Source organism: Heloderma suspectum, chromosome 1 (genome assembly GCF_057233095.1).
Source record: "Heloderma suspectum isolate Gila_16-S chromosome 1, 16-S_ref, whole genome shotgun sequence".
NCBI lineage: Eukaryota > Metazoa > Chordata > Lepidosauria > Squamata > Helodermatidae > Heloderma > Heloderma suspectum.
Window position 1 is genome coordinate 64,415,537 of NC_139458.1, and position 26,442 is coordinate 64,441,978.

General features: G+C 39.6%; 1 protein-coding gene across 9 annotated transcripts in view; it reads right to left on the reverse strand.

Annotated features, from left to right (window-relative positions):
* Positions 1–26,442, reverse strand: part of MEIS2 (Meis homeobox 2) — a 347,329-nt gene that overhangs the window by 251,606 nt on the left and 69,281 nt on the right. For all 9 annotated transcript variants that reach the window (XM_084844570.1, XM_084844562.1, XM_084844578.1 and 6 more), the window contains one exon: positions 18,323–18,468. In XM_084844570.1, coding sequence (XP_084700696.1) covers positions 18,323–18,468 — 146 coding nt within the window. The remainder of the gene's footprint in view (positions 1–18,322; positions 18,469–26,442) is intronic.

Below are 26,442 nucleotides of genomic sequence, written 5' to 3' on the forward strand. Positions count from 1 at the left end.
GATATGCACAATGAATGGTGGGATCCCCCACCTCAGTATGCAATACTTTTATTTACTTATCTATAAGATTTATTAGTCGCCCTATAGCTAATAGCTCTCAGGGCAATGTACAATAAAAACACAAAATCCAAATCCATATAAATCAAAACAAAAGGAGCATAATAAAACAATCAAATAAAAGCAGCAATCAATTAAAAGCAGCAGAGGCTAAAAAACAGGCACCACAACAGCAAAATCTAAAAGTATCACAGAAATAAAACTATTGGAAAACAAAACAGGAATAATGGATAAAAAGGCTGGAGAGGATAAAAAAAGGGTTCAACTGACACCCAAAATATAGCAAAGTAAGAGCCAGGTCGACCACTCTAGGGAGGATATTCTACAAGGGTGTGTGTGTGTATGTGTGTGTGTGCAAAACTCCACTGAAAAACTCCACTCCCAAGTAAGCACCTCCCATACCTTAGCAAGTCTCCGATGATGATCTCATGGCTTGGGAAGGAATATATAGGAAGAGGCTGTCCTTCAGATACTGTGGCCCCAAGTCATGAAGGGCTTTATAGGTTAACATCAGCACTTTGAACTGGGCCCAGAAACAATGTGATAGTCAGTAAAGATAATATAATACTGGTGTAGTATAATCATAATGCCCAGTTCCACTGAGTACCCAGGTGTCATATTTTGTACTAACTGAAGTTTCCAGGCCATCTTCAAGGACAGCCCCACTTACAACCCATTGCAGTAATTTAAACAGGTTATCAGGGTATGGAATACTGAAGCCAGGCCATCTCTATCCACGCCTAAGCTACAAAAGATGCTCCACACTATAGATTTGTGCTTCTAATGACAAAGATGGTGATTTTTCTGTCTTCCGTTGGCAGATCAAAAACCAAAGATTTTTCTGTCTGCCGTTGGCAGACGGAAAAAAAAAATCTACAAACACCCCCACACTATGAACTTGATCCTGTAGGGAGAGTGCAACCCCATCTAGAACAGGTTGAGCACTACTCACCTGGGCAGATGAACCACCCACTAATAGTACCTCTGTCTTGTCTGGTCTGAACTTCAGTTTATTGGCCCTCATCCAGTCCATTCCCATGGCCAGGTACAGATTAAGCACTTCTATTGCCTCACCCTGCTCTGATAAAGAAGAGAGATAGAGCTACATACATATCATCAGCATAGTGATGGCACTTCACTCTTAGGGCAAGTTGGCATGTCACAATAAGTCACTCTGAAAACAAGCCATGGAGATTTGTTTAATCCATCACTAATCCATGCTGCTCCTGTCAGATGATCACCCACTCCTTGGTTTACCATGATTTGTTTCTCCCTTGGTCCTCCTGCCCACTCCCGGCACGTATCCCAATGGTCTTTGCAGCACAATTGTTAAAGAAGATTAAAACTAGGAATGTACAGATTTTGAGTTTCACAAATTGTCAGGTGTCTTTCGTTCCATCCTCCACTCATTGATGGAATCCGATTTTTTGCCCAAGAATTCAGTTCTACTTGTGCTAATTTGCTAGTTGATGTGAATTTGTGCAAATCTTCCCAAAAGTGAAAAAAAGAGTTAAAAAGTACAAATCACCCCCAAATCTGCATGTTCATGCTTTAGCCTATAGGTTTATGGCTGATGGTTGATCGCTGCTCGATTCATGCAATTTTCCCATTTACACAGAGCAAGCAGCGACCACAAACGTGAAGGGGAATCACACATGCAGATGTTGCCAGCCTGACATATGGCTAGCAAGATTTCAAGGCAGCAAGTGGAGCAGTTGGGGTTTCTACCACTCTTGCCAAGTGAATCTGTAGCCTTTTGGCACAAGCCACGCACAAGCCATCATACCAGGTTCGCACATCACAACAAGCCACTCTGAAAACAAGCCAGCTCCAACAATCCAACAAGAAGCCATGGGTTCTCAGGTAGGCTTGTGCATGGTTAACAAACCACGCTGAAGCCACCGTGCTGGGTTCTGATGTCACGACAAGTCACTCAAAAACAAAGCTGACAAACCACCATGGGTTGTCATGTCATGCACACCAGGTCACATATCTTTAGAAGACCTCACTGTGCAGTTTCATGTAGATGTTTAATAGTATGGGGGATAAGGTGAAACCCTGAGGGATCAGATAGCATAAATGCTATGAGGTTGAGCAGAAATCCCCCAGCACTACTTTCTGGTAACTGTCATCCAGGTATGAGTGAAACTACTGTAAAGCTGTTACTTCCCACACCTAACTCAGACAGATACCGTGGTTCATGGCACTGAAAGACACTGAGAGGTCCGGGACAACCAACAGAGTCATACTCCCCTGTTTATCTCTGGGAAAGGTCATCTTACAGGGCGACCAAGACAATTTCAGTGCCAAAACCAGGCCTGAACCCTAATTGAAATGTACCTAGAAAATCTGTTTCATCTGGAGTGCTTGGCTCTGATCAGCTACCACCTATTCAAGCACATTGCCCAAGAAGGGGATATTAGCCACCAGGCCTATAATTATTCAGATCTTTCAGGTCCAATGGTGGGTTTTTTTTTTCCAGAAGTAGTCTCACTACCATCTTCCTTTAGGACGACTTTGACCATGCCCTCTTGAAGGAAGGAGGAATTCATAACCTTCTAGATCCAGCCTGTTACCTCCTCCCTACTAAATGCAATAAGCCATAAGGGGAAATGGTTGTGCAAACAGGAGTTTGGTCAAAGTTAACCAGGCAGCTTATCTGCATTTTCAGGCCCTAAAAACTGAAAGTCATCCAACGATAATTAACTAGGCATTATCCTGGACACCTCCACAGATTTTTCTGCCTTAACTGTGGAACCTAAGTTGTGATGGAGACGAGTGATTTTTTCTTCAGTATATCTTGCCAACATGGCACAACATGGTACCACCAAATTTCCCACCAGGCCAGAACCCAAAAGAACCTGAACCACTCAGAAGAAACCTATGGAATCATATAAGAACTTCAAGTAAATATGGGTTTATTATCATAACTGCGAAACATTAAAACCAACCCTCTTGCAAAATAAGCCTTTTGACTGTGTGCCTTAGATTGTTCATGTGTAAGTCAGCAGAAACTAAACAATGAAAGGAAGCATGCAAAAAAAGAAAAATAGAAGAGGATATCAGAAAAAGGTGTTTTTAGAACCCCTAGATTGCTTACACAGTACATTTATTTTCAAATTATACTTCAGAATTTTATACATGTAAATGCATTTGTGTTTTCCTGCACTAAAAAGTTTATCATTCAGGAGCTTACCAATATTCAGTTGGAACTAAAGCCATTATAACAGTGGCTGCCTCTGATGCAGGAATGCTTTTGGAAACATTCCCTTCTAGATGCGTGGATGGAAAATGTCCACACAGATTTTTCATAAAAGATAAATTTATCTTTTATGCAGGACAGAGGATGCTAGCTTCCCATCTCTTCTGAAAAATCCACATGGGCGACTAGTTCAAAGTTAAGATATCAATATGTATGCTACCCAAGGAACAACTCCAAAAGTATTCCCATAGATGACAATATTATGCTAGAGGGGACTTTTGGAAATCCATTAAAATCACTGCAGGCTCCAGAAAAAGGGGAAAAAATCTGACATTTAAGTAGCTGGCAAGTTTTTAGAATTCTGACTCCTAAGTCTCCCTGTGACATGGGAACTTCGCTTCCCAGATGTACAAAAATTCAAATCCCTTTTAAGTCAGCAATGGTATTGCATGTTATGGTGTTGCAAAAACCTCCTTAGAAAAATAAGAGAAAGACTTCAATAACCAAGGCTCAGGTCTTTTCATCATGACTGCTAAGGAAATCACTGTTAGTGGCTGATCGTACCGATGGAGAAAATGGCAGTAGTAGTAATAGCTATAATGGCAGTAGTAATAACAGAGTGAACTAACCATTAAAATGGGACATGACACATTTAGCTTCACTCTTTCAAGCACTTTATACATTTCAAAGCCAGACAACCAACCATTGAGCCCTTGGAAAATACATAGGTTATTATAACTCACAGGATGGTGACTTTCAGAAGTAGTAATAATCTTTGGAGTTTAAGTATCACTTTTTTATTATCTCACTAACCCTGCATCTATCCTCTTCCTCTGTTTTTTAACTAAGACTTTAGTATCTCACTGTTTTTTCCCCTCCTCTGTTTTTCAACTATGTATTTCACAACTCAAAGCAAATAAATATAATAAGCTGTACAAAGCTTATTGAGAACTTACAATTGGTTAGTGATAAATTCAGTCTATTGACTTGCATAGAGAAAAGGAGATTCCTAAATGTTCTTATGACAAACCTAGACCATGTATAGGTACTAAGAGAACAGGAACACAAAACAGTGGGCAGTGGTCCACCACCACAAAAAATTGCTTACGCTAGAAAAATTCACCAAAACAGAATAGCAACAAGCTATTATAGAAGACAAGAGGTACTTTTTTAAATCCATGTTTTATACGGGATCAAAATGTGTTTTCTGCCAATGTATCCACTGTACTAGGAGAGGTACTTACACTGATGGTATCCTAGGAGTTTGATCATGTTGGTAGCAGTGGAGGATGGTGACTTCGATGTCAGTGGGGTGGTGAATCCACTCCTGGTTTCAGTCAGAACCAGTCAGAACTCTGGTTCTGACTGAAACTCAGAGTGGATTCACCACCCCACTGACATCAGAGCCACCTGCCTCCACTGGTTGGTAGTAAATGTTTACAAAATGGGAGCAGCCAAACATCATAACAGAACAGACTCGCCGCCACCACCACCTTTTCCTTCTGTGGGATGTCCCTGTGCTTAGATAAATTAAAGCCATTCTGTCCATCACAATAATGTAATAAGGTGCCATTTGAATGATTTGGTTACTGCAAATATATTTTTAAATGTGGACTACCAAAGTGTCAGTCCTTAACTAACAACTTAGGTTCCACTAATTCAGCCATAATGTCTTCCTTACCCCTAGGCTGCAATTCTAAGCATAATTTATTTGGAAGTAAATGCTACTGAAAACATGGGACATACTTCAGAGTTCACATGGTCAGGATTATGCTGCAAGATTCAGTTCACACACTGCCTGTCATTCTGCCTGGGCACACAGGATTTCAACAGGGCAGAGTGCAGCACTGATCCTTAGGCTCATATCCTTCCTCACTATGCATGTCATCAAAGTCAGTGATTGTGACTAGTCGCCCGTTCTCAGAACAGGTTATGTGTATTGGGGAGGAAGCTATGCAACACTGCGGCTGGCTTCTGCACCCTGTACCCAGGTTCCCTATGTGGTCATGTTGTATGAACTGGCTATTAAGAACCTTATGATGATGTCTTGAGAGTAACTATTTCCAGGGTTTGTTGTTGTCATATGCTACTCCCCAGGAGGACTGGTCATCTGTGTATCCCAAACTCACTAACAGGCTGCAGAAATGAATTCAAATGTAAAATACCCCTAAAAATCAAACGATGTTTTAAATTAATATAACCTAAGCCATAACGGAAAAGTTGAACATTGTTTTGTTATGACCTGATCATGCAAGACAGAATTGCAAAGCGCTTAATATAACATTCCTGGAGTTTAAAAGCAGCTGGACAATCACATTTGCATATGCTTTATTTGATCCCCTTTTACCTTATAGACTCTGAGGTCTTGATGAATTCTTGTAGATATTTTTAATACTTGCTGGAGTGTTTAGTACATGAACTCTTAGACCTACACATTCTTTTCCTTTTTCAATTAATGCCTAAACTGAATTCCTGACTCTCCGTGCCTTTTGTATTTGCCAATAGCAACCAAAGGCTCAACGCTACTGATTTGCTTTCTAACTTGATCATTTATAGTAATTTTATGGTGGTCAGTACAGTCAATGCTATATTTCATGTGCTTTGGTTGCTATCATTCTAACAACTTAAAATGTTTAATATTCTATTTAATGTTACACAGGAAAATAGCATATGTTTTCCTGATCAGTGAGGTCTAAAAACTGGCTTGTGCTTGATGGCCCCATGTGCCATATGATTAAAATTCATACAGCAATACTCCATCAGTAAGCTTAAGTGACATCAAACCAGTTAGAATGTATCCTTTTTAACCCTGTATTTGTATTTTGATGGCAATGATACTGCATGCTCACTGCTTTGATAAATCAGTAGAAAGCAGTATATAAATCTGGATAATAAAATAAAATGAATAATAAGCCCTCACCTTTCTAAGAGGGCAACATTTTGCACTCACAACAACTCATGAGGGCTCAGAGATAATGGTCCCATTCAGACATAATGGGCAACCATTGCTTTCAAGTGCATGAATCAGCTGTGGTGAGCTTCAGGTTCACACTTTTCCTGCTGCCCTCTCCTCCTCTTTCACATGCCAGGGAACGAGATCAGAAGCTTTTGCTTCCAGTTTAAACAAACCACAAATCAAGTGATGTCTGAATTTGGGTAACTATGATTTGTTTAAACTATGGTTAGTGAGAACAACCCAGGATCAAACCATGGTTTCAGATCCTGGGTTGGTTTGAAACCACACTTTAAACAAACCAGTTTCCTGATCTCAGACATTAACAGGGAATCATGGCTAGTTTCAAACTAGAAGCAGGTGCTTTCAATCTCCTCTGGCATGTGGAAGAAGCGGAGATGGAAGAGGGGCTGTGTGGGCCCAAAGTTTGCCACAGCTAATTTACATAGTGGAAAAGCATAGTTTCCTGTTAAGTCTGAACTGCACCAGTGACTTGTCCACAGAACCAAAAATCCAACTGCTAGACCACACAGGCTATACCTTACTTCAGTGGCTAATCTAGAAAGACGTTTATTGGGTTCATTCACAAGATGGGAGGAGACATAAATCATAGAGAAGAGTCAGAAAAGTGCTAATGACTTCCTCTCCGTCTTTGAAGGGAAACATATCAAATTGCTGCACTCCTTTACTATAATATTAATATGATATAGATGCATGGGAGAACAGAACATAAAGTCACCCAGTGAGCTTCCATGGCTAAGTGGGGACTAGAACCTGGATCTCCCAATTCCTAGTCCAACACTCTAACCACTACACCACACTGATAGCAAGGTAGCCAGTACCTAATGGTCTATGTGTATCCTCCACTGTTTAAATTAAAAGAAGTTGCTCCCTTGGAAATCCAGGTACATGCAAATGCCTATCTGACTTCCAAGTCACTACCCCCGTCAGACAGTGCATGAGGGTACCTTTAAATTGGCCCATTGAGAGCCTTGGCCAGTCTTCAAACAGCCCCAAGATAGATCATCTGGTTAAAGCACCACCTTGGCACCCTTTATGATGCCTTTTGTTCTGCATACTTCTAAATAACTGTCTCCTAGATGCATAGCTTCTGTTATGCTCAGTCAGTTAGCTTTAATTCTATCAAACATCAAGAAGCCTCTACGAGGTCTCCTTTCAAACTCCAGAATCATTTTGTTCTCCCCCATCCTGAGTCCAGCCCCAAAGCGACTGATAGATAGCCTTTGTACTTTTTGTTTTGAAGTCTGTAACTGCCCTTGAGTTCAGGCACCCAGAACATTCTTTCACTGTGGGACTCGGCATGGAAAGACCTGCTGTTGCACTGCTCTAAAAACTGCTTGGAGTTTGTTTGGCTCTTAGGCCCATTCCTCATGATCCTTTCCTAGCACTCTCCCCATTCTACTCTGGTGTCTACCCCATGTTTCCAGCCTAGAGTCCTTCTTCACTCCTCTTGAACTATCTTGTTGCCCTGTTTGCCTAGATAGATCATGTCACCCTATATACCTAGATACCGCTTCATTCCTAGGTGAAGCACCCGTTGAGTCTTTTCAGCCAGGATCATTTGGGACATAGCATACCACATGAGGTCCCCAAATTACTTGCTAGAGCTCGGTGCTATGCAGAAGCTGCACCCTCTGTATGAGCTGTTGACTCCATATTCAATGGTTTGGTGGGCAAGTGGGGAATTTGGGAAGTCGTGCTGAGGTGGTCACAAGGCCCTCAAGTTAAGTGCAGCCACATTCTTAGCCACACTTTTTAGTTTTTTAATTAGGACCTCTCTCTTCAGTTACCCTTATCCCTGTTTTCTATATTTCTTCACAACAGCCAGGGTCTAAGGAGACACCTCATCTTTAGGCTCCCTAATCTATTTCTGTGACCAAGTTGTTTTGGCTCAAGGATACCTAAGAATGGCTAAGCATCCACTCAGTCTCCTCATCATCACTGTGAGTACCAAGACCCCAAACAACTTTGAATATATCACATGGGTGGCTCTTTCTGGTCAACATGGTAATCAATGGCGCCTACTCAGATTGAGCTCATTACCCATTCTGAATTTGTAACCAACGCTAGGAAGCAGAGGCACATTCATTGCAGCTTAAACAAACCATGATGGCTTATTTAAACTACAGTGTATACCAGGCACCTTTTGCCTAATTATCCGCCTGGACACAGCTTGTCATGTTGTCCAAACCTGGGTGGCTTGGCTTGTTTAAGGGAGATACAACCCTCAAATAACCCAACAATAGGCCATGAGTTATCTGAGGATTGTCTCCTCATCAAACTAGCCACGCTGCCTGGGTTTGGACAACGTAACAAGCTGCACCCGGGTGGGTAATTAGACAAATGATGCCCAGCATGAACCAGCACGTGCTGAGGCTTAAACCAGCCACCACAGCTTGTTTAAGCAACACTGACCATCGATGCTGAACTGGAAAAAGGTACCCTCTGTGAGCTTCCAAGCATCCATGATCAACCAGGAAATAAGATCCTCTGTATTCCTTTTCTTTTGAAACCACTTAATTATAATCATTTTGACCCCTTTTCCTTCTCTGTGCCTTTTACTATTCTGAATTTCCATGCTTCTGTGACCCACCATTTGTCACCACCACCTGAGCACCCCTGTGCATGCCTTCAAAACCATGTCTTGCCATTCCTACAGTGATCTCCCCCTATTTGGCAAGTGCTAATTCCCTCTCACTCCATCTTTATCTATTTCTATGTTAGGAGTATTAGAAATAATATACTGGTCCATGTGCTAAAGGGGTTGGTATACTAACAAGTATTTTTCTCCTCTGTAAGATATTTGGGATAAAATATTTACTCTCAAGGATTATCTTGAGTTAATTTTCCCCACTTGAAGTAGCTATTTTCCCACTTGGTTGAAGCACAGTCTATGAACTGCTGCGTGCATCCCACACCGTCACATTTTATACTGTCCCTTTAATTTTAAGAATATAAAAATAGAGAGTTGACACAGCCTTCATTCTTTACAGAATAGGAAGTGTAGAACAGGCCTGGGATTTCATCTGGTCCTTTGGATCCCCTCCTGTCCATCACAAGTTTAGCAGGGAACAACTGAGCATCAAGGAGAAGGGCTGTGCTGCACTTCATCTGCATCCTGCTCCCTTTTCCATGCTGCTCAGCTGTTCACTGCTGATCCATAGGAAAAAGGAAGGAGGGAGCAGGAAGGAGGGAGCATGTAGGTGCAGCAGAACCTTCATTACCATTAAACCAGTGGTGAAGAAGCCATTTTGCAATCGGCTTTGAAATGTGTACAAATGCAGCTCCTTCTTCTGCAAGAACTGCTGGAGGAAGGATGAAAAATTCCAGTTTCATGAAGATTGAACCTTTGCAGTTTGTAGCTGTGTTATAAAACCACCTGCTAAAGAGAGAAAGGGAAGTATTTTGTGTGGTTCCCCCCCCCCCATAGCAAAGGTGAAAATTTCTCGGAAGACAGGTAAGGTTTGACTTGTGTTCCTTGCAAATATGCAAAAAGTTGTCCATGCATTCTGCGACTTCATGCAAGCAATATTCAGGATGGAACTGCATTTTGAAATTTGAAACTTTGAATAACTGCTCAGCTGTGCATTGACATTATTTGCATTCTTCTGCTGGGATTGCTGAGCTCTTTTTGCCATTTTAAAAAAGCCATTTTGGTGATATCCAATGTGTGAACATACTTCTGGTCATGCAATGGAACTCTCCCTTCATCTCCTCCTCCCTGCACCCCCCCCAATCTGTTCTGAAGGGTTCCACAAACCTTCAGAGCAGATGGGGGGGCTGTAGGGGGAGGGGTAGTGATGGATGTCATTCCGTTGGCCAACAGACTGTGGAAGGAGGAATTTTAGTGGGGTGTGTGTTTGTGTGTGTGTGAGAGAGAGAGAGAGAGAGACAGAGACAGAGAGACAGACAAAGAGAGGATAGATGGATGTCTTTGTGTGTTACGGGAGGCATGCCAGGATCTCCCATTCTCTGCTACACCCCCTCATCAGCACACTCATGGTGAAGGGAGATATGGGAAACCTCCACATTTAGGCATTGCACCCATGCTCAGTTTAACCGATCTCTATGTTTTTCCCCAGAGATCATGTGTAGGCAGCAACCGAGCTAATGAGGATGCGAACTCTTGACATCCAGGCTGAAACACAAATAAATCAAGAAGTATCTCTGAAACCTGGCAACCTCCTGAAACACCAGTCCACATGCTCCCAAATACATTATGGAATACTTATGCATTAAAATATGTTGAACTTGTAGATAATTAGAAACATTGAAGCATAATAGAAATTCTTAGGATAACATATGTAATTTAAAAATGAATCACATAATGTGATTTCATGCCCTGTGACATTATTTCTTAAAATTAAACAGTTTCAGGTAGTCTTAAATAAATTTCATCCTCAGACAATTCACAGACGTTTTCCTCTGTCTAGCACAAAAATCAATACAGAGCTTAAAGAACATATTCATTGTCTTTGTCTCTCTCAACAAGATGTTGCATGATACATAGATCTTTGTCCTACAAAACCATCTTGTTTTTGTAGTAAAACTGAGACACATCTGGATAACTATGATAAGACTACCCATATCCATCCTCATTTGACATTGTTATACATGAATTTAAAAACTGTATTGGTGATGGAACAATGGCAAAATATTCCAATGTGGACTACACCCTAAATGAATAAAGGATGTTTAAACATGGTACTGAGCAAGTCAAAGGAGTGAACCACTTCCATAGAATCTCGTGGTATTTCTTGTGAAATTCTAACTTTGAAATATACCAGCCTACAATCCAGAAAACCTATTTTACACATTTATACGCCATAAATTATCTAACTTCCAACACACTAAGATCTCAGAAGGTTAAAATTCAGTAAACAATAACAAAGTGAAGAAATGAAATCAGTATTGTACCAGCCAAAGTGGGGCAGCTGTTATGTAAACTCCAGCACTAGGCATACATTTAGTACAAAACAGCAAACACTGTACCTATTATATGAATACAACTGGAAAATATGGATTAATCCTTCAGAGGCAAGTTCGTTTTTGAGGCACTTCCCTAGACCCCTTGCTCATCTTTCAGAGAAATTGCCTGCCATTACAAATATCTTCCTGAAAGATCTTCACATTAAGGAACTCATAAGCATTTCAAGGAATTCCAGGACGCAGTTCTAAAATCATGTCTAATGCAGGGATGGGACACTGGTGGTGCCCAGACCACATCCTTACCCTGCCTCAGTGCCAGCTCCAGAATGTTGGAGGTACTCAGGAGAGATGTCCTCAGTGAGCCCCCTTAAACTATGAAAACTGGGGAGAACTGAGGTGGCCTATGCACCCACCCCCTTCCTACAGCACCAAGTAAGTGACTGTAGCTGCTTTTACTGCTGCTGCTCTTCCTCCTCCCAATCCTTGAAGTAGACACATAATTTCAATGCCTCTCGTTATATTACTAGTACCCTTCTTCTCCCTCCTATGCTCCTTTATCTTTTTTTTTTTTAAGTGTGTAGACCTGTCATCCGGGAACACCAAGTGTGTCTGTCTTCCTTCTGCTGCTGTTGACCTCCTTTTCATGGGAAGAGCATGGGCTATCCCTTCTGAATAGCAAGTGGGAGAACTGAGAGGAAGTTGTTCTCTATGGAAAAGACTTTACTTTGCTCCTGCCGTTGACATGCTGGCTGTTCTGAGTCTCCCTCCGGGGCTGTCCCTGCCATTCATATCCTTTGCTGCAAAGCCACTGTGGCAGCTTCTCTATTAGCCACACAGAACACTCTTATTCTGCTCTGCACCAGAAGGTCAAGACACATCTTTTTATCATGGCTTTTTAAATTGTTATGATTCTTAAGGCTGTTTTTAATATTTCACTATATTTTTACTTGATTATGATTTTTTTCTGAAAGTTTTGTAAACCACCTTGCTTGGCTTCAGAAAGTGGTATAGAAATACAGTAAATAAATGAATAATTACAACAGCAAGGAGCAGCAGAAGTTGGACAGCTCCAGTGAACTGTGGGACCCTTGCATGGGCACTACTGGGGTGGGGTTGTACTCCTGAAGAAACAGGCTGTAGTTTGGGTGTGCTCCTGGATCTATCTCTGTCACTGGAAGCCCAGGTGCCCTCAGGGGCTTGGAGCGCCCATTCCCAATTTTGGCTGATGCGAGTAACTATGCCCCTGATATCCTAACTGTATGAGTATCTTTAACCATGCAGAATGCCATGGTCTCTCCACTGAGAATCATTATCTATTCACAAAACAGTCATGGATAAGGGGGAATGGCTTCCATGTGACAGGCATGACCATGAATTCTAGACAAAGCTGTATTCTAGACAAAGGTGAATCCAAGCACATCTCATTTAGAACTTAAAACCATACCACATGGCATAATTATTTGAATTTCTTTATTTTGCTAGGAGAATACATATATAGTCTTGCCAAAAATCAAAACAGCAAATAAATCAATGCTTTTAAAATGGCAGGGAGGACTTGTTCCTGGATATATGTAGTTCCCTGCCCTAAAAATTACTCCATTCAACCTGTCAAAAACCAAACCCCATTTTCTTAAAATTCAGTCAACTGAGTATTTTAGCCATTTTGAGCCATAGTCCACCAGGGGTTTGCTTAGCATTAGAATCTATTTCCAATGCCATTGATAACACTGAAAATGTGATGTAACAACCTCTGATCATGCCCAGATTACTTTTCACCACAGAATAATCACAGTCAGCCTCCATATGTTTGGGATTAGGGAGCTGGCAGGACAGGACGTCAGTTGATGTGATCCAGGAAGGTTTGAAGCACACACTTTTCACTTTAGAAATTCACTGTTTCTTCAACAGACCTATAAGTAAGCCAGTGGGAAGTTTATTTTGTAGCAAGCTACAAAGTCAGTGTCTTGGCTAGCTACCACTGAGAACTCACAGCTGGGCGGTTATTCACAAGAGAAGAGGGTTGTACCATCCTCTACCTCACCATCAGAGTGTCACACTGGTTTTCTAACATTGTTAAATAGCATGCCAAGACACTACTCTCCATGCCACAAAAAATGAAACTTGGTGCATGCTGAACCCCTGATATTCCTGTCCTCTGGGACACATCAATTTAAAACAAGGCTACTGAACTGAAATGTCAGAGCAGTCTGACAAATGATGTCAATATCTATCATACAAACAAGGGAATGGGTCTGCTGCTTAGGTATGCAACACGGGGCAGGGGAACAGGATCCAAAACGCCAGCCAAACTCAGGTGGGGTGGAAGACAGACTGAGTAAGCCAGGCTACTCCACCTCTGTTTAGCTTGCAGCCAGATAACAAATCCCTCCCACACAGACAATGTGCTCTTTTTTCTTCTCAGCCCAAAAGGCAACTGCTGTTTTTTGTAATTGCAGAGAGAAAGGGAAGGAGGAGGAGCTAACAGGCAGCCAGGATTTAACCTGCAAAACTTATGCTGGGAGGAAACAGACCCACTAGATAGGCGGGACATGTCTGGCTACATTCCAAACAAAAAGAAGATAGCTTGATCATCATGTGCCTGACTGCTGGCTTGAGTTTGAACTTAAGAATAGTTTGAACTTAAGAATAGTTTGGAGAACAAAAACAAATAGGAAAAAAACATGATGCAGTTCTTTTAATTATGTTTCACCCATTCCTGTTTTGATTATGAGGATCTCTACTCTTCAACCTTCATGGTACAGCCAACCCTGGCTGTACATATGAACTGGTTCTGACTTCAGAATCTAAGTGATAGCATGTAGCAGCCTTCAGAAAGCCTAGTTAGAAGAATATCCGTAAATTTATTGGAATTACGGCAAACTATAAAAGTCTCACAATATGTGGCATTCGTTTTGTATCGCATATGATAAGAATTTTAAGCTGCAATCCAGAAAGCAATTATATATATACACGTCTAACCACACTGAGTGGGAATTACCCAGTCATGACTAGGGCAAGATTGCAAGTTTAGTTTGGGTAATAAAAGTAGCACTCTTTTAACTAACTGAAACAGAAATCCAGGTTTTAACATACTCTGCAACAGCAACTTAATTTTTTTTTAAGTCAGGGTGGCTAGGATGTAAGGGAATTTATTAGTGCCTGTATATTGCAAAAAACAATAAACATCTTAAAACATATTTGTATCAAAAGAGATTCATCTATGTTTAGATCTAAACTCTATACATGACAACATTTAAAAGGAAGCGGATTGAATGGAATGAATGTGCAATTCTCTCTTGTCTGTCCTGCAGGAAAGGTTGGCTGACTAAAGGTAAAAAACTCATGGAATTACATAGTTCCTTCCTTTGCAACTGCTGCCTGATTATGTACATCTATTTTCAAAGAGCTTCTGCACCATGCAGCAAGTTTGTCTGTGGCTGCTATGATAAGAAAACCTTTCACTCACAACCAGTGTGCGCAAGAGGTGTCTTTGTACACAAGCACTTCCTGTTTTCATTCCATGATCAAATATGTTATTTGCAGGGCAAATAGGGGAGCACTTGAGGGAGGAAAGCAGAGATGTCTGAGAGGCTAATTGAGTGTACTAAAGGGCTGTTTGGCATGGAGGGAAAAAGGAGTTTTCCAAGGCTATGAATAAAGGCTGCATGGGTCAGATTTCTTGCTGTTCCTTTTCTTTAACTATCTTTGAAGTTAAATAACAACAGCCTTAATGTCAGGTTTACCTTTCTGATATCATAATCTTTATGTACTACTGAAAAGCTTATACTACCAGGCTAGGATTTCCTTTACCCACTCAAATTCTGGATATTATCCAGAAAAAGCATGCACATTTCCAAGCAATTCATCCTCAGATCCTTTCATCTTCCTGTACCATTGTAATACCAAACGTAAGGCAGATCCCAGTGGCAGAATGAGAATATGATAGAACTATCATGCAAGCAATGGAGCTTTCTATCAACAAAAAGCTTTATATGTAGCCTATTGTTAGTATTATGGAAGCTGTTCCAAAACTGAAATAGTGGAAAAGTAATACATACAATTATGAAACAACATTATGAAGGACAGAGTCAATGGGTCAAATTAATTCATGAAGAGTTATCATCTAAGTTCAAAAAGTCATTTAAGCTAATATAGAGAAGCAAAGTAGTTCTTAAGGTGAACTGTATTACCTTTTTGTAAAATATTTATTGCATAAAAACATTTTTCTAAATTAGCATAATTAATTTGAAGTGAATGGCTTTACCCAGACATTTCATACCACACAAAAATTTCTGAGTTTAGTTTAAAGAAAAAATGTCTTGCCTCCCAGGCGAAGCAGAGGTTAATGATTTTTGTCATATTGAAACTAACAGCTAACAATTGCTACAGTTGGCCTTTAGTATTTTTTATTTGTCCTTTTGAGGTATTCAGAATAGGTGACAATAGCTTGCAGTTGAGAACATATGTAGAGAGACCCCTGTGGGTTATGGAAAAGTTGTTCCATGCTGGTTGGGTGTTTGAAAAAAAAAAATACAACCAGAGTTCTTTTATGTTCCTTTCATTAATGAGAATGCATGAATGTCAAAATGCACCAATAGGCCATTCAAGGGGCAAAGCTTTAGCAGCCCCTTCTTTAAGAACACATCCTGAGATGTAAAATACATTTGCTTAACAAATTAAAATAATGAGATAATTCAATTAGTTTCTTTTTTAAAAGAAAGTGAAAAAAGGGTACATTGTAGGATTATTGTAATACAAGACCAGGTCACAGAGCACAAAAGGGTGGACAAACCTATTTGAAATAAAGTTAGAGTAGTGGTGAAGGAAAACATTTTAAAATTATAGGATCTTTTTATAAAGACATTTATCTCAAACAATATTTATACATGATAGTTATCTTTATGGCTGGACCAGTGTTAGATTTTGAAAAAACAAGCTAGTTTGAGAAGCAACAAGAATAAGGGACTATTTAAGAGAAAGAGTTCCTTTCTTTCTCTGCATGTGTTTATGGCAAAAAAAATCTTTTTGAATTTTCACTGCACTAAGTCAGAGGTCTCCATTATCAGTCTTCAGGTCTGAGAATTATAGCACAGTAAATCTTTCAACACCTACAAACTCATTAAAACCTAGATGGCAAAGGAGCTTTAAAAAAAAAAAAAAAAGCTTATGCAAGGACCATCCTCATCAAAGCTATTGAATGTCCTTAATTCATCTGGTGTGAGATAGAGAAACAGGGTGGAATTTCAAGAAGGCTACAGTCAGGAAGATGTTATCCAAGACACGCAAGTTACAAATGATTCTTTTGGCAAGCATACACAGAACACTTTGCACACACCCTTTTAGAAAGAAAAGCCAATGGCAAAAATCCATGGGGATGTGGTCGACTTAGTGAGAGAAATTAATATGCAAGCTTCTGTGAAATAAAGTGGATTATTCATAGCCCCAAGTTTTTTCAGTGTCATTGTGCTGCTCTTCTAACCACCTCCTTGAGCTAAAACAAAAAAACAAACTCCCTCACACTCACTCAACTTCCAAATTAAAAACATTTTACAGGTTAGTAAATCTCCAGCTGAGGTGATGTAGCAAAGAACAGCTGTGAAGTAATTTTGATAATGATGAGAATAATAAGCACATGGCAAGGTTCAGGGCTTTGCTGTTGCAGCTTCAGTGCTCCTGAATAGATAAAAGTGATTAAATACTCCTGATTATCCCTGACCAATATGTAATGGATTTACAGCCCTTTCAATTAGTCAGTATTTGCTTAGGACTCATTATTTTGTCTTTGGTTAAGTAATCAGCCCAGAGACTCATGTTCTGTCTAATTCCTCTGAGCCAAGTGGGTACTACAGGGCACCTGACCTTTGAAATGGCCATAGCTGGAAGGCAAAAATAACCACTGCTCTAACAGAGGCACTGGCTATTCTGGCTAATCCTGACCCTACAGGCCAGATCAATGCACCTTAGTTTGCTAATAATGCCCTCACATCAAAATGATGGTTTAGAACTGTGGATCTATCGCTACCCAAACCATTCAGCTGTTCTGCTAGCAGAGCTGCTCAGTTGTCACCACCATAAATAAAAGAGGTGCCTGATCAGGAAATCCTGACAATATAAGCTAATGTCTACCACCAGAGAAATGTATAATTTTAATAATCACAGGTAAATCATTGTGCATGTGATATATGCTTAATTATATATATACTTAATATATCCTTTTAAGCATTAGCCTAAACAAAATGCTTAATGATATATGCTTAACTATCCTTTTAAGCATTAGCCTAAACAAAATGGGAGGAAAAGTGAACTAATAATTTTACCATTTCCATGTTAAATTAAGAGAGCTACTACTTCTGGAAAAATGTATTTTGATGCCTAAAGTAAAGCTGTAATAGTCAACAGAACACCAACACATAAAGCCAGTTGCAAACAGGAGCATATAGCTAGATTGCTACTAAAAGTGTTGCTTTTTCAAAGGTTTAATCTCTTTCCTCCTAGAAGTGAATATGGGTAGCTTTTAAGATAATGGACTTGAACAGCATCTTAAAATAGGTGTTTTAATCTCCTATAGAACTGAAGAATTAGAAAAACTAAGTTCTATATTTTACATGTAAACCAACACAGGAAATATTTTCAAATGAATTCTCTGACTTCACTTGCAATGTATGTTGGAATACACATGCTATAGTAATACTGTGTGTTCCAAAACTAACATAGCTCCAGCATGCAGGAGCCCTGGGTGGTGGGCTGTTCACATACATTTAACTCTAGAAAGAACTGAATCTCACACTTACTCTGACCAACATCAGCCACCTAATAGGTTTGGGGTGGGCCCTTGAAAAGTTATTTAAGTCTGTCTGAACATCTAGTGGTAACTATCCAACATCTTTATGTGTGTCTGTGATCTCTCACCGAAAACATTATTAAAAATGCTCTCATTGCTAAACAACAAAGTAAAATGGTAGTCCTTCAACTGAATCCTATTTTGCACTAGGGACTGTGCTTTATAATCAAGATACATAACATGTAATGATTCCAAAATATACTTCGTAGTGAAATACCAACTTCCAACTGCCCAAAATGTTACCCTAACATAGTGTTTACAGTTTCTTAAAGGAAAATATTAGCCGTGAACAATAACTTCTTTTTTTGCATTCACTTACTGTGAGATGTTGGAAAAGCCACGCTCTCATTATATTTGTTGCTACTTTGGGGAAAATTCCTCTTTTCTTCTGCCGCTTTTTATCCTTGTCTGGGTCATCATCGTCCCCTGTGCCGGGAGAGGCTACACTGTTGTCTAAACCATCTCCTAAAAGACAAAATGGGATGAGAGATAATAAACAAGAAATATAAACCAATCAGAATAATCAGATTAACTACTGAAGCACTAATGAAGTGTCAATGATATATGAATGTATCAGGCATCTTCCATTTCTTATTAAACATGAATGCTGATATAGATATATAAAAATTAGAAATCATGTCTGTCCAGATACTTATTTTATGCTTCACATATACACAAATCATTAATTCAATTATAATTGTGTGCTTGACATAGTGCAATACCTCTTTGTCAATTATGGGATGCAATGTGGGAAAACCTGCCACAAGAAAACCTGTATACTGTAAATACATTCCTTGCAGCCATGCTGAATACATGGTATAGGTAATCAAGTTAAATGTTCTATGGTCTATATATTCTGGGTCCTCTGCATAGGTGACAGTAAATGTGTCACTGTTCAGTGGACATTACAGACTGTCAGCTCAACCCATCCCATTTGCTATCATCTCCCTATACAAGTGTGTGTGTGTGTGTACGTGTGCGTGCGCACAGGCACACACTTATACCTTGTATGACCCTGAACACAGTACTTACAAGACATGAAAACTTCTGTGTCTGCGTCAGTGATCATTATCTTCTATCTTTAAAAAAAAGATGCACATCAAGGTAGGGTGCTTGCTTAATCAGAACTTTCCATCAACATCTTTCTCTTTGGTGCTTTTCCCTGGCATTAATTGTGCATTAGCAAAAATCATTTACTTTTAACAGTCATAGTTATTTTTTCTTGCCCTCAAGCAAAAATGCCTTGAAAGCCTGCCTGGAGGGCATCTAAATTATGTATCTGAAAAACTCTTCTGGCAAGGCATTGCAGGACCCCTACTTTCTTAAAATTCATACAAGCATGTCTTCCTGTTTTTGGGAAGGCATCAATCAAGAGAAGCAATATATGCCATATTCCTCCATTAATATTTGAACTAATAACTTTTAAAAAAGGAAAGAAACAAGATCCGACTTGTGGCATAATCAAATGCAAAATAAATGAAGAATACTGGGACAGCACTGAGACTTTATAGATTGCTGTGTTTTCCTTACACATCATTAGCCCGGAGCCACACGAAAGAGGAAAACAGAGAAGTGGAGAGTTTATGCTCCCTGCTGGTGTTTAAGAAGCCGAGGTCCTGGAAGGACATCTGGGAATTGCACTGAGACGGTGGTTTTTGTAATTTAAGAATAGACATTCATTAGCAGTAAATGCCATAAATCCCATGCTAAGTAAAAACCTTGTCCAAGAAAGCCTAAAACAATAAACTCTGTGCTCAATGTAGCCTGAGATAGATGCTCCATAGCTTCCTGAGGAATGCTATAGACCCACAAACTAATTCCTATAGCCTCTTCTGGTTCTTTAGTGCTGCTAAAACAAACACATTACTGCTACACAGAAACTGTTTATCTCAAAACTTTAATTTCTATTTCACCTTCATCTGTAGTGCCCATACACCTTTCCTGTGGTACCTCTTCAAAAAAGCAAAAAAAGGGGGGCAGGGGGACACCCCCCCCAACCCTCCCTAACTAAAGGGACAAAAAAGCCGGAGCAAAGAGCGAGCAGATTAATTTTATTGACATTTCCATTTTCACTGCAATGTGATACTCTCCATCACATAGAAGAGATGGTCCTCACTATTTACAGAATGACAGGCCACTTCATTACAACCACCTTGCCTCAAGGCTGAGTAGTTCCCTTCTACCTGCTGAAGGACCTGAGTCAGACCCATAAGTCGTTGTTTTCTTTTTCTTTGACTTGCAGCAAATAAAAGGTAAATGGAAGAGATGGAGAGATCAAAGAAAAAGACACCAGCCCGCACAGCTTATCACAAGCCAATTATTTTGGAGAACTACTATTTTGGAAGAACTCCTCCCTAGTAGGAAAAATACACACACGTGCGTGCGCACGCACACATGCACACTTTCCACTACGCCAAGGAACTGCTGCAAGGCAAATTTTCACAAACACTAATGGCTTCTGACTGCTCCTTGGCAACCCCAGCATTTTAACCTGGGTGGATGTGCTCTCCAAAATATAGACACTGGAGCTATCTCATCAGCTGTTCATGTGACACAGATGGAGAGTGGCTATTAGGAGCCAGGCAATGGGCCTTGGGGATCTGAGGTGCTGTAGTGTAGCCTCAGGCAATTTTGAAAAGCAGTACCTGGAGATGGAGGGGCAAGAACAATCTATGCCAAAAGTGCAAGTTCGAAATCAGTCTGTTTGCCTATTGCCTAGATAAAGATATTTGTCTTCTTTGCTAAAACCGTATGGATGTATGCATATAATGCATGTAGATATAAAATCTTATTTTCTTCAGCCTGTCTGCCTTTCTCAGACAGGCACACAAATACTACAGAGACTTGAGAATGAACAGCCCCTGTTTCTCTCCAGGCATATGGTTATGTATGCACTCAGGACTATTTGGTGATGTTTTCCATGTAAAGCATATTTGTAGCCTTCCAAGAGGATCCATACAGTGTTTTCATTTTGATAAAAGGCTAACCATAGGCGATTAGATATTCTGATTCAGATTCACCTTGCAAAGTCTGGCTGAAGTTTGCACAGCCAGTAGCACTGCTCTAGTTTAAAATATTAGAGATTAATTACCAGCGCCAACTCTCTCTCACTATTTACATCATGAAAAAAAATATTTTAGTGGTGGCAAATTATATACTAAGAGCAAGGTGCAAATTAAAATTCTGAAAATCATCAATAACTGGGTTTTAATAGGACTAGTCGTTTTATAAATAGTATGACTTGTAAAGCTCAAATAGGACTACTACTTTAGGAATGAAAGAATGTTTATCTGAACATATGGTGTGATTCTGGACTCCAGTAAAAATTAGAATTAATTCCACAGTAGTTATTCAAGCTACATAACTACAAGTAACATCAGAACTGGATTTAGTCTGTCTAAAATCAGTAAAGCAAATTATTATATATGAAACATTAAAAAGAGGATAAATGTATTTTAAACAATTCCTACTATTCCTAATCAATCTTTCCATAGTGAATGAAAAACTAGTTGCAGAGAAACAAAATAAAGTCTAAGCTCCTGAGTGTTTGATATAATGCAATAATTACAAACTGATTTTTGCCAGCCATGCCACTTTGGCACATACCAGAAGGCATGAGAGTAATAATATGCCTGACACTCTATTGCCTTATGAGCTATGTAGCCATTTATGCCTGTGCCTCTCTGACCAGTTGCTGAATTCCTATTTGGTTCAACATTATCTTTATGTAGGTGTAAATGCATATTATAATATCTAAGCCAAGACAGAGATAAGCTAGCTGCCTTATAACAGATCGGGTTCTAAAAACTACTCTCTTCCCTCCCATAGTAATAATGCACTGGGGAAAAATTGAGCACACAAAGTAAATCTCAGAAGGAAAAACAATCACTGAAGAGAGAAAGTTTAAGGCTGTGTGTGTATGTGTGACAGAAAGAGAGAGACAGAGAGAGACAGAGAATGAATGATCATTCCTGGAAAGATCATGCATTCATTTGTACACTGGTGTTTAGTTTTCAGAGTCCACAGACCTCAGGGATCTTCAGGGAATGGAAGACCCAATCCCACAGAGGGTTTGCCTCTATGTTGCTTTTCATGTTCTCCACTCTGCATCCCATCCCCAGTGGCAAGACACGATGCTGTCAATGTTCCCCTAGATCTCAACCAGTGTGTGCTGTACACTGCACCACTCCCCAAGTACAGAATTGAGCAGACTTAGTTAATGCTGTTCCTGGCAGCACGGTCTCCCATTGGTTCTCTGACTATCTTTCAGTCAGTTCCCAAGAACAGTATATACCCATGTAAAGAGGTCCTTTCATCATGACATGCTCCCTCTCCTTAAGTCACAGACCTCAATCCTACTTGCCTTAACTAGGTCTCAAGAAACTTCCAAACAAGTTGTAGACTGAGGCAGTTTGAATTATTCCTCACTCTGATCAGTTATTATAAAGTTAGTGATTTCTGAGTCATTTTCTCTTTATCCGCTTTTGTTTGTAACTCATAGAAGGAATAAAATGATTACATTTACACAACTTACTCACCTTCCTGCATATAAAATGTTATAACAGCAACACTTTTAAATTTTTGGAAAAGTGTGTGTATTTATTTGTAGACCACTTTTCTTAGGTGGGGACAAAGAGGAAGGCATCAAGTATTCTCTACTTACAGTCTAGGGCTTTATTAAAAAATAGGTTGTTACACAGCAAAAGAACTATATGAATAGCTGCTCTGCTCTACTAACTGGAGTGCCTATATTTCATTTTAAAAGAATTCAGAATGTTATGGAATATAAAAGACATACATTCTTAATCTATGAAAAAATAGTAACCCCTCTCCAAAAAGGATACTTCATATGTGCCAGATGACGATGATAATGACACATGTCTGGACTCTGGAAACAGTACCACTGTCATCCAAACGATTTCAGGAAGACAGCAGGAGCCCTAGTTCCACAAAAAATGCATTCCAACCTCATCATCTGAATTTCACCATCTCCATGTATGTTTAGCCTACAGCTGCTATCCGTGTTTTTATACAGAAGAGGAGGAGAGAAAGTAGGGATGTGCTTGTATTTGCAGCTTATTTGAAAGGTATAAAAAGGAAACTCTTCTATGGCTGTCCCACAATAGCATAGGTTTTACATAAAATTCAATAAGAATACTAGGGGCAAGATTTATCTATTTTTAAATAAAATGAAAGACTTAATTACTTAGGTGAGAATACTGTTTAGATTATTTTGCGTGCAAGTGATATAATAAATAAATCTGGAAGGAAGGTTACAGACAGCAAATTAAAACTGAATGAATTATAGTTATTTTACTGAAAAAGTCTGTAGTTTGGTAATCCAAAATGTGGACCCATATTTGCTAGATTAAAACTCAGCACCATTTCCACAGTGCCACACTGGTTCACAAGCCCTCTGCGTGCCACTGATTATAGAACAGTCGAAGAAGTGGCTGCAATCAATCTGTCCACATCAAGAAGCCACTACTCCATCTATCCCTAAACATCAGGACTAATTTATACATTGCATCCAAATTTACATGCTGTTGCTATTCTGAACTGTGTGGTTTCCCCTTTACATACTGTTAGTTGCTTGTACTAATAAATGCCTGCAACATTTGGGCTGTTTATACCTACATGGTGGTGTTTTAGTATTATGGCAGCAATGGCCCACACCACCAGTATAATATGTAAATTGGGGCTTTTCAATGAATCCACCCTTTCTTCAGGTGGAGAGCAAGAAGTTGTGCGGTTGTTATAGAAATGCATGGCAGCTAAGGAAAACTGGCCTAGGAGACATATGCAAAATACAAATTTGGTAACCCTACTTGGAAGTAGATTCTTTTGCTAGGCCTTTTTCTTCTTGTGACATGTGTCTGTTCAAGAAATAACAGGATTGTGGTTTGTAATCTTACAGCTTGACCCTATGAGTTGCTGGGCTAGGTAATAAATGTCATAATGGGAGCATAACAACTGCTGCTTCAGCACAATGTCACAACAGTTGCTGTTGTGAGCTGTAGGGGGCCAACAATCTAGTGTAGCAGTGTGGTCTGACGCTGCTATGCCACCAACAGCCATCCTCGCCAGTTGTAGCAGCATTTGATTATCTGCTCAGAATTCAGAACAAACAAGGTGCAGCAAGGCAATGTAAAAGATTATTTCTGTACACCATCTTAAAGATCTTTCAGTCCACACAGCTATCAGCTGCCCCTCTGCATGCCTCTATGCTTAAGCTTTGGTAAACATGAGATTGCAACTGCCATATCTTATAGTAAGACGGACGTAACCCACTCATCTGATAGAAAAGGCTACTGTAGGTACAGCAGTATATTCTACTTCATAACCGGTCAACTATGATACAATTCCACAGTGCCACTGTAGGAATCAGTAAGTTAGGGTGCAATTCTATGCCTGTTTAGAGAGAAAAAAGTCTGCTGGCTGGAGAATGCTGGGTGTTCGAGGCCTTTTTTCTGTCTAAACATGCATAGGATTGTGCCCTCAGAAGCTCATGTTGTCTGCCAGCTAAGTCACTGCAATAAATGTGGGAGTTACTCTTTTTTTTTGACAGTTCTCTGATTAAGAGCTAATTGTTCAAAATGTGTTTATACTACTTGAATGGGGAGAAAATTGTCTCTAGCACCTATTAGATTTCTGTTTTGCCATTTACCAATGGACCTCTATGAACTACATCTGTAGCTAATCAAGGTCAGCTGAAAAACTGAACATCTATTTGTCCAAGTATTTTCCTAGCAGAAGGCTAACAGGTATTAGTGCGAAGTGTTAGACTCTTGATTTTATTTTCTTAGTAGCTATTCAAGGTAACATACTTTTCTTATTAAAAAGTTCCATTATGGAAAATCTGTTAATTACTGAGCTCTCTTACCAACTTGCTATGCTAAACTGTCTAGATACATTAATGTGAAAAAAAAAATCTTCAGGTTTCTAGTGACTAGTTCATTGCTCAATACTGACTGAAGAGAAGGATGAAGTACTTTAGTTTACATGCAACATTTACTAACTGTGTGGGTTTTCCGACATTAGAGAAGGGACACTGACCCATGCCACCTTTTTCACACTCAAAAGAGCACTGAAAAAACAGTCTTCAGAGACTTACCTCAAGTTTCTCTGGCCCTGAACACCCTCCCCCCAGGGTATGAGTAGAAAGAAAAAAAGAAGGGAATTTAAGCTCCTTTCTCTTCAACTTTTCAGGCAGTATAAGCAGCATTTAGCAAATTCAGCCCCAAATGGCTCCAAATGCACTGAGCTGCAGGGGCTCATCCTTTGTTAGCCTCCCTCTATTTACACAGGATTTACACAGGCTCTGTACTGAAGAGACCACATGTTTCTGACGGAAAGCACTTTCATTCATACTGAATCAGGCAACAGGATTGTAACCACTGCAGCTTCATGCTGACCCAAGATTAGGGATTTCAGCAACACTGAGATGGTAACAATCTACTAACTAACCCAAAATTATCCATGGAGATTTTTCTGCCACTCACATTATAACTAATGTGGTCATAGAGATGAGATTTCTTTAAAGAGCTATTAAGAACTAGCTATTGTCAAGGAAATCCCTTCCCTACCCCTTCAATAAACAGGAGGAAAGAAAGTATATGTTGGGGGAAAATCAAACTGCTACTTGGATTAAAACCATTTCACCCACTGGCTGAAGACAAAAAGTGTAAAAGCAGACAGATGGACACATATGTAAATGTGGTGCCATTTTTCCCCCTGTTGTTGGCAGGTTAGTTAATAGTATAGTTTAATCATTTCTTCTCTGTTAATTCATTTTGGTTAACTAGTCATCATCAGCAACAGTTTAATAATATAGCAGGAACATGCTCATTCACATTTATTTGAATGCTACAGTGCCCAATTACCAGGTAACGATTAAGACATTTTTAGACAGTGCTTATAAGGCATGAATGCTGAAATCTAGTATCTGAGGGGTCACTTTACACAAGATGATTTTCCTACATGGATATCTCTACCGTGTGTACACTTACATATCATAACATGTGATAAGTCTTCCTACTGTGAGAACGAACCCTAATTTTGTCTGAAATTCCATTTTTGTAAATCATGTTTTCACTTCAGATGTTTTCCTCCCATATAGACTGAGAAATTCCATGGTGGCTAAACCTACTGATGTCTCATAGTGGAAAAAAAAATCCCAATAAAAAAATGGGAAATTAATTTCTTTAAAAAGATTTCACAAACTCCTTGGTCTCTTCAGCTATCATTAAAAATCATTACCAATACATAATGAATACACATCTCTGATAAGTACATGTGTAAGTATATAGCAGATATTTTAAAGTTCTTTAAAATATATCCTAATAGAGTTCTTCTGAGCATCCCAATGATTCATTTTTATAGAGCTCTCAAATGCCCTTAACCACGGTTAATGCTCAGATTTTATTAAGGAGGAAAGCA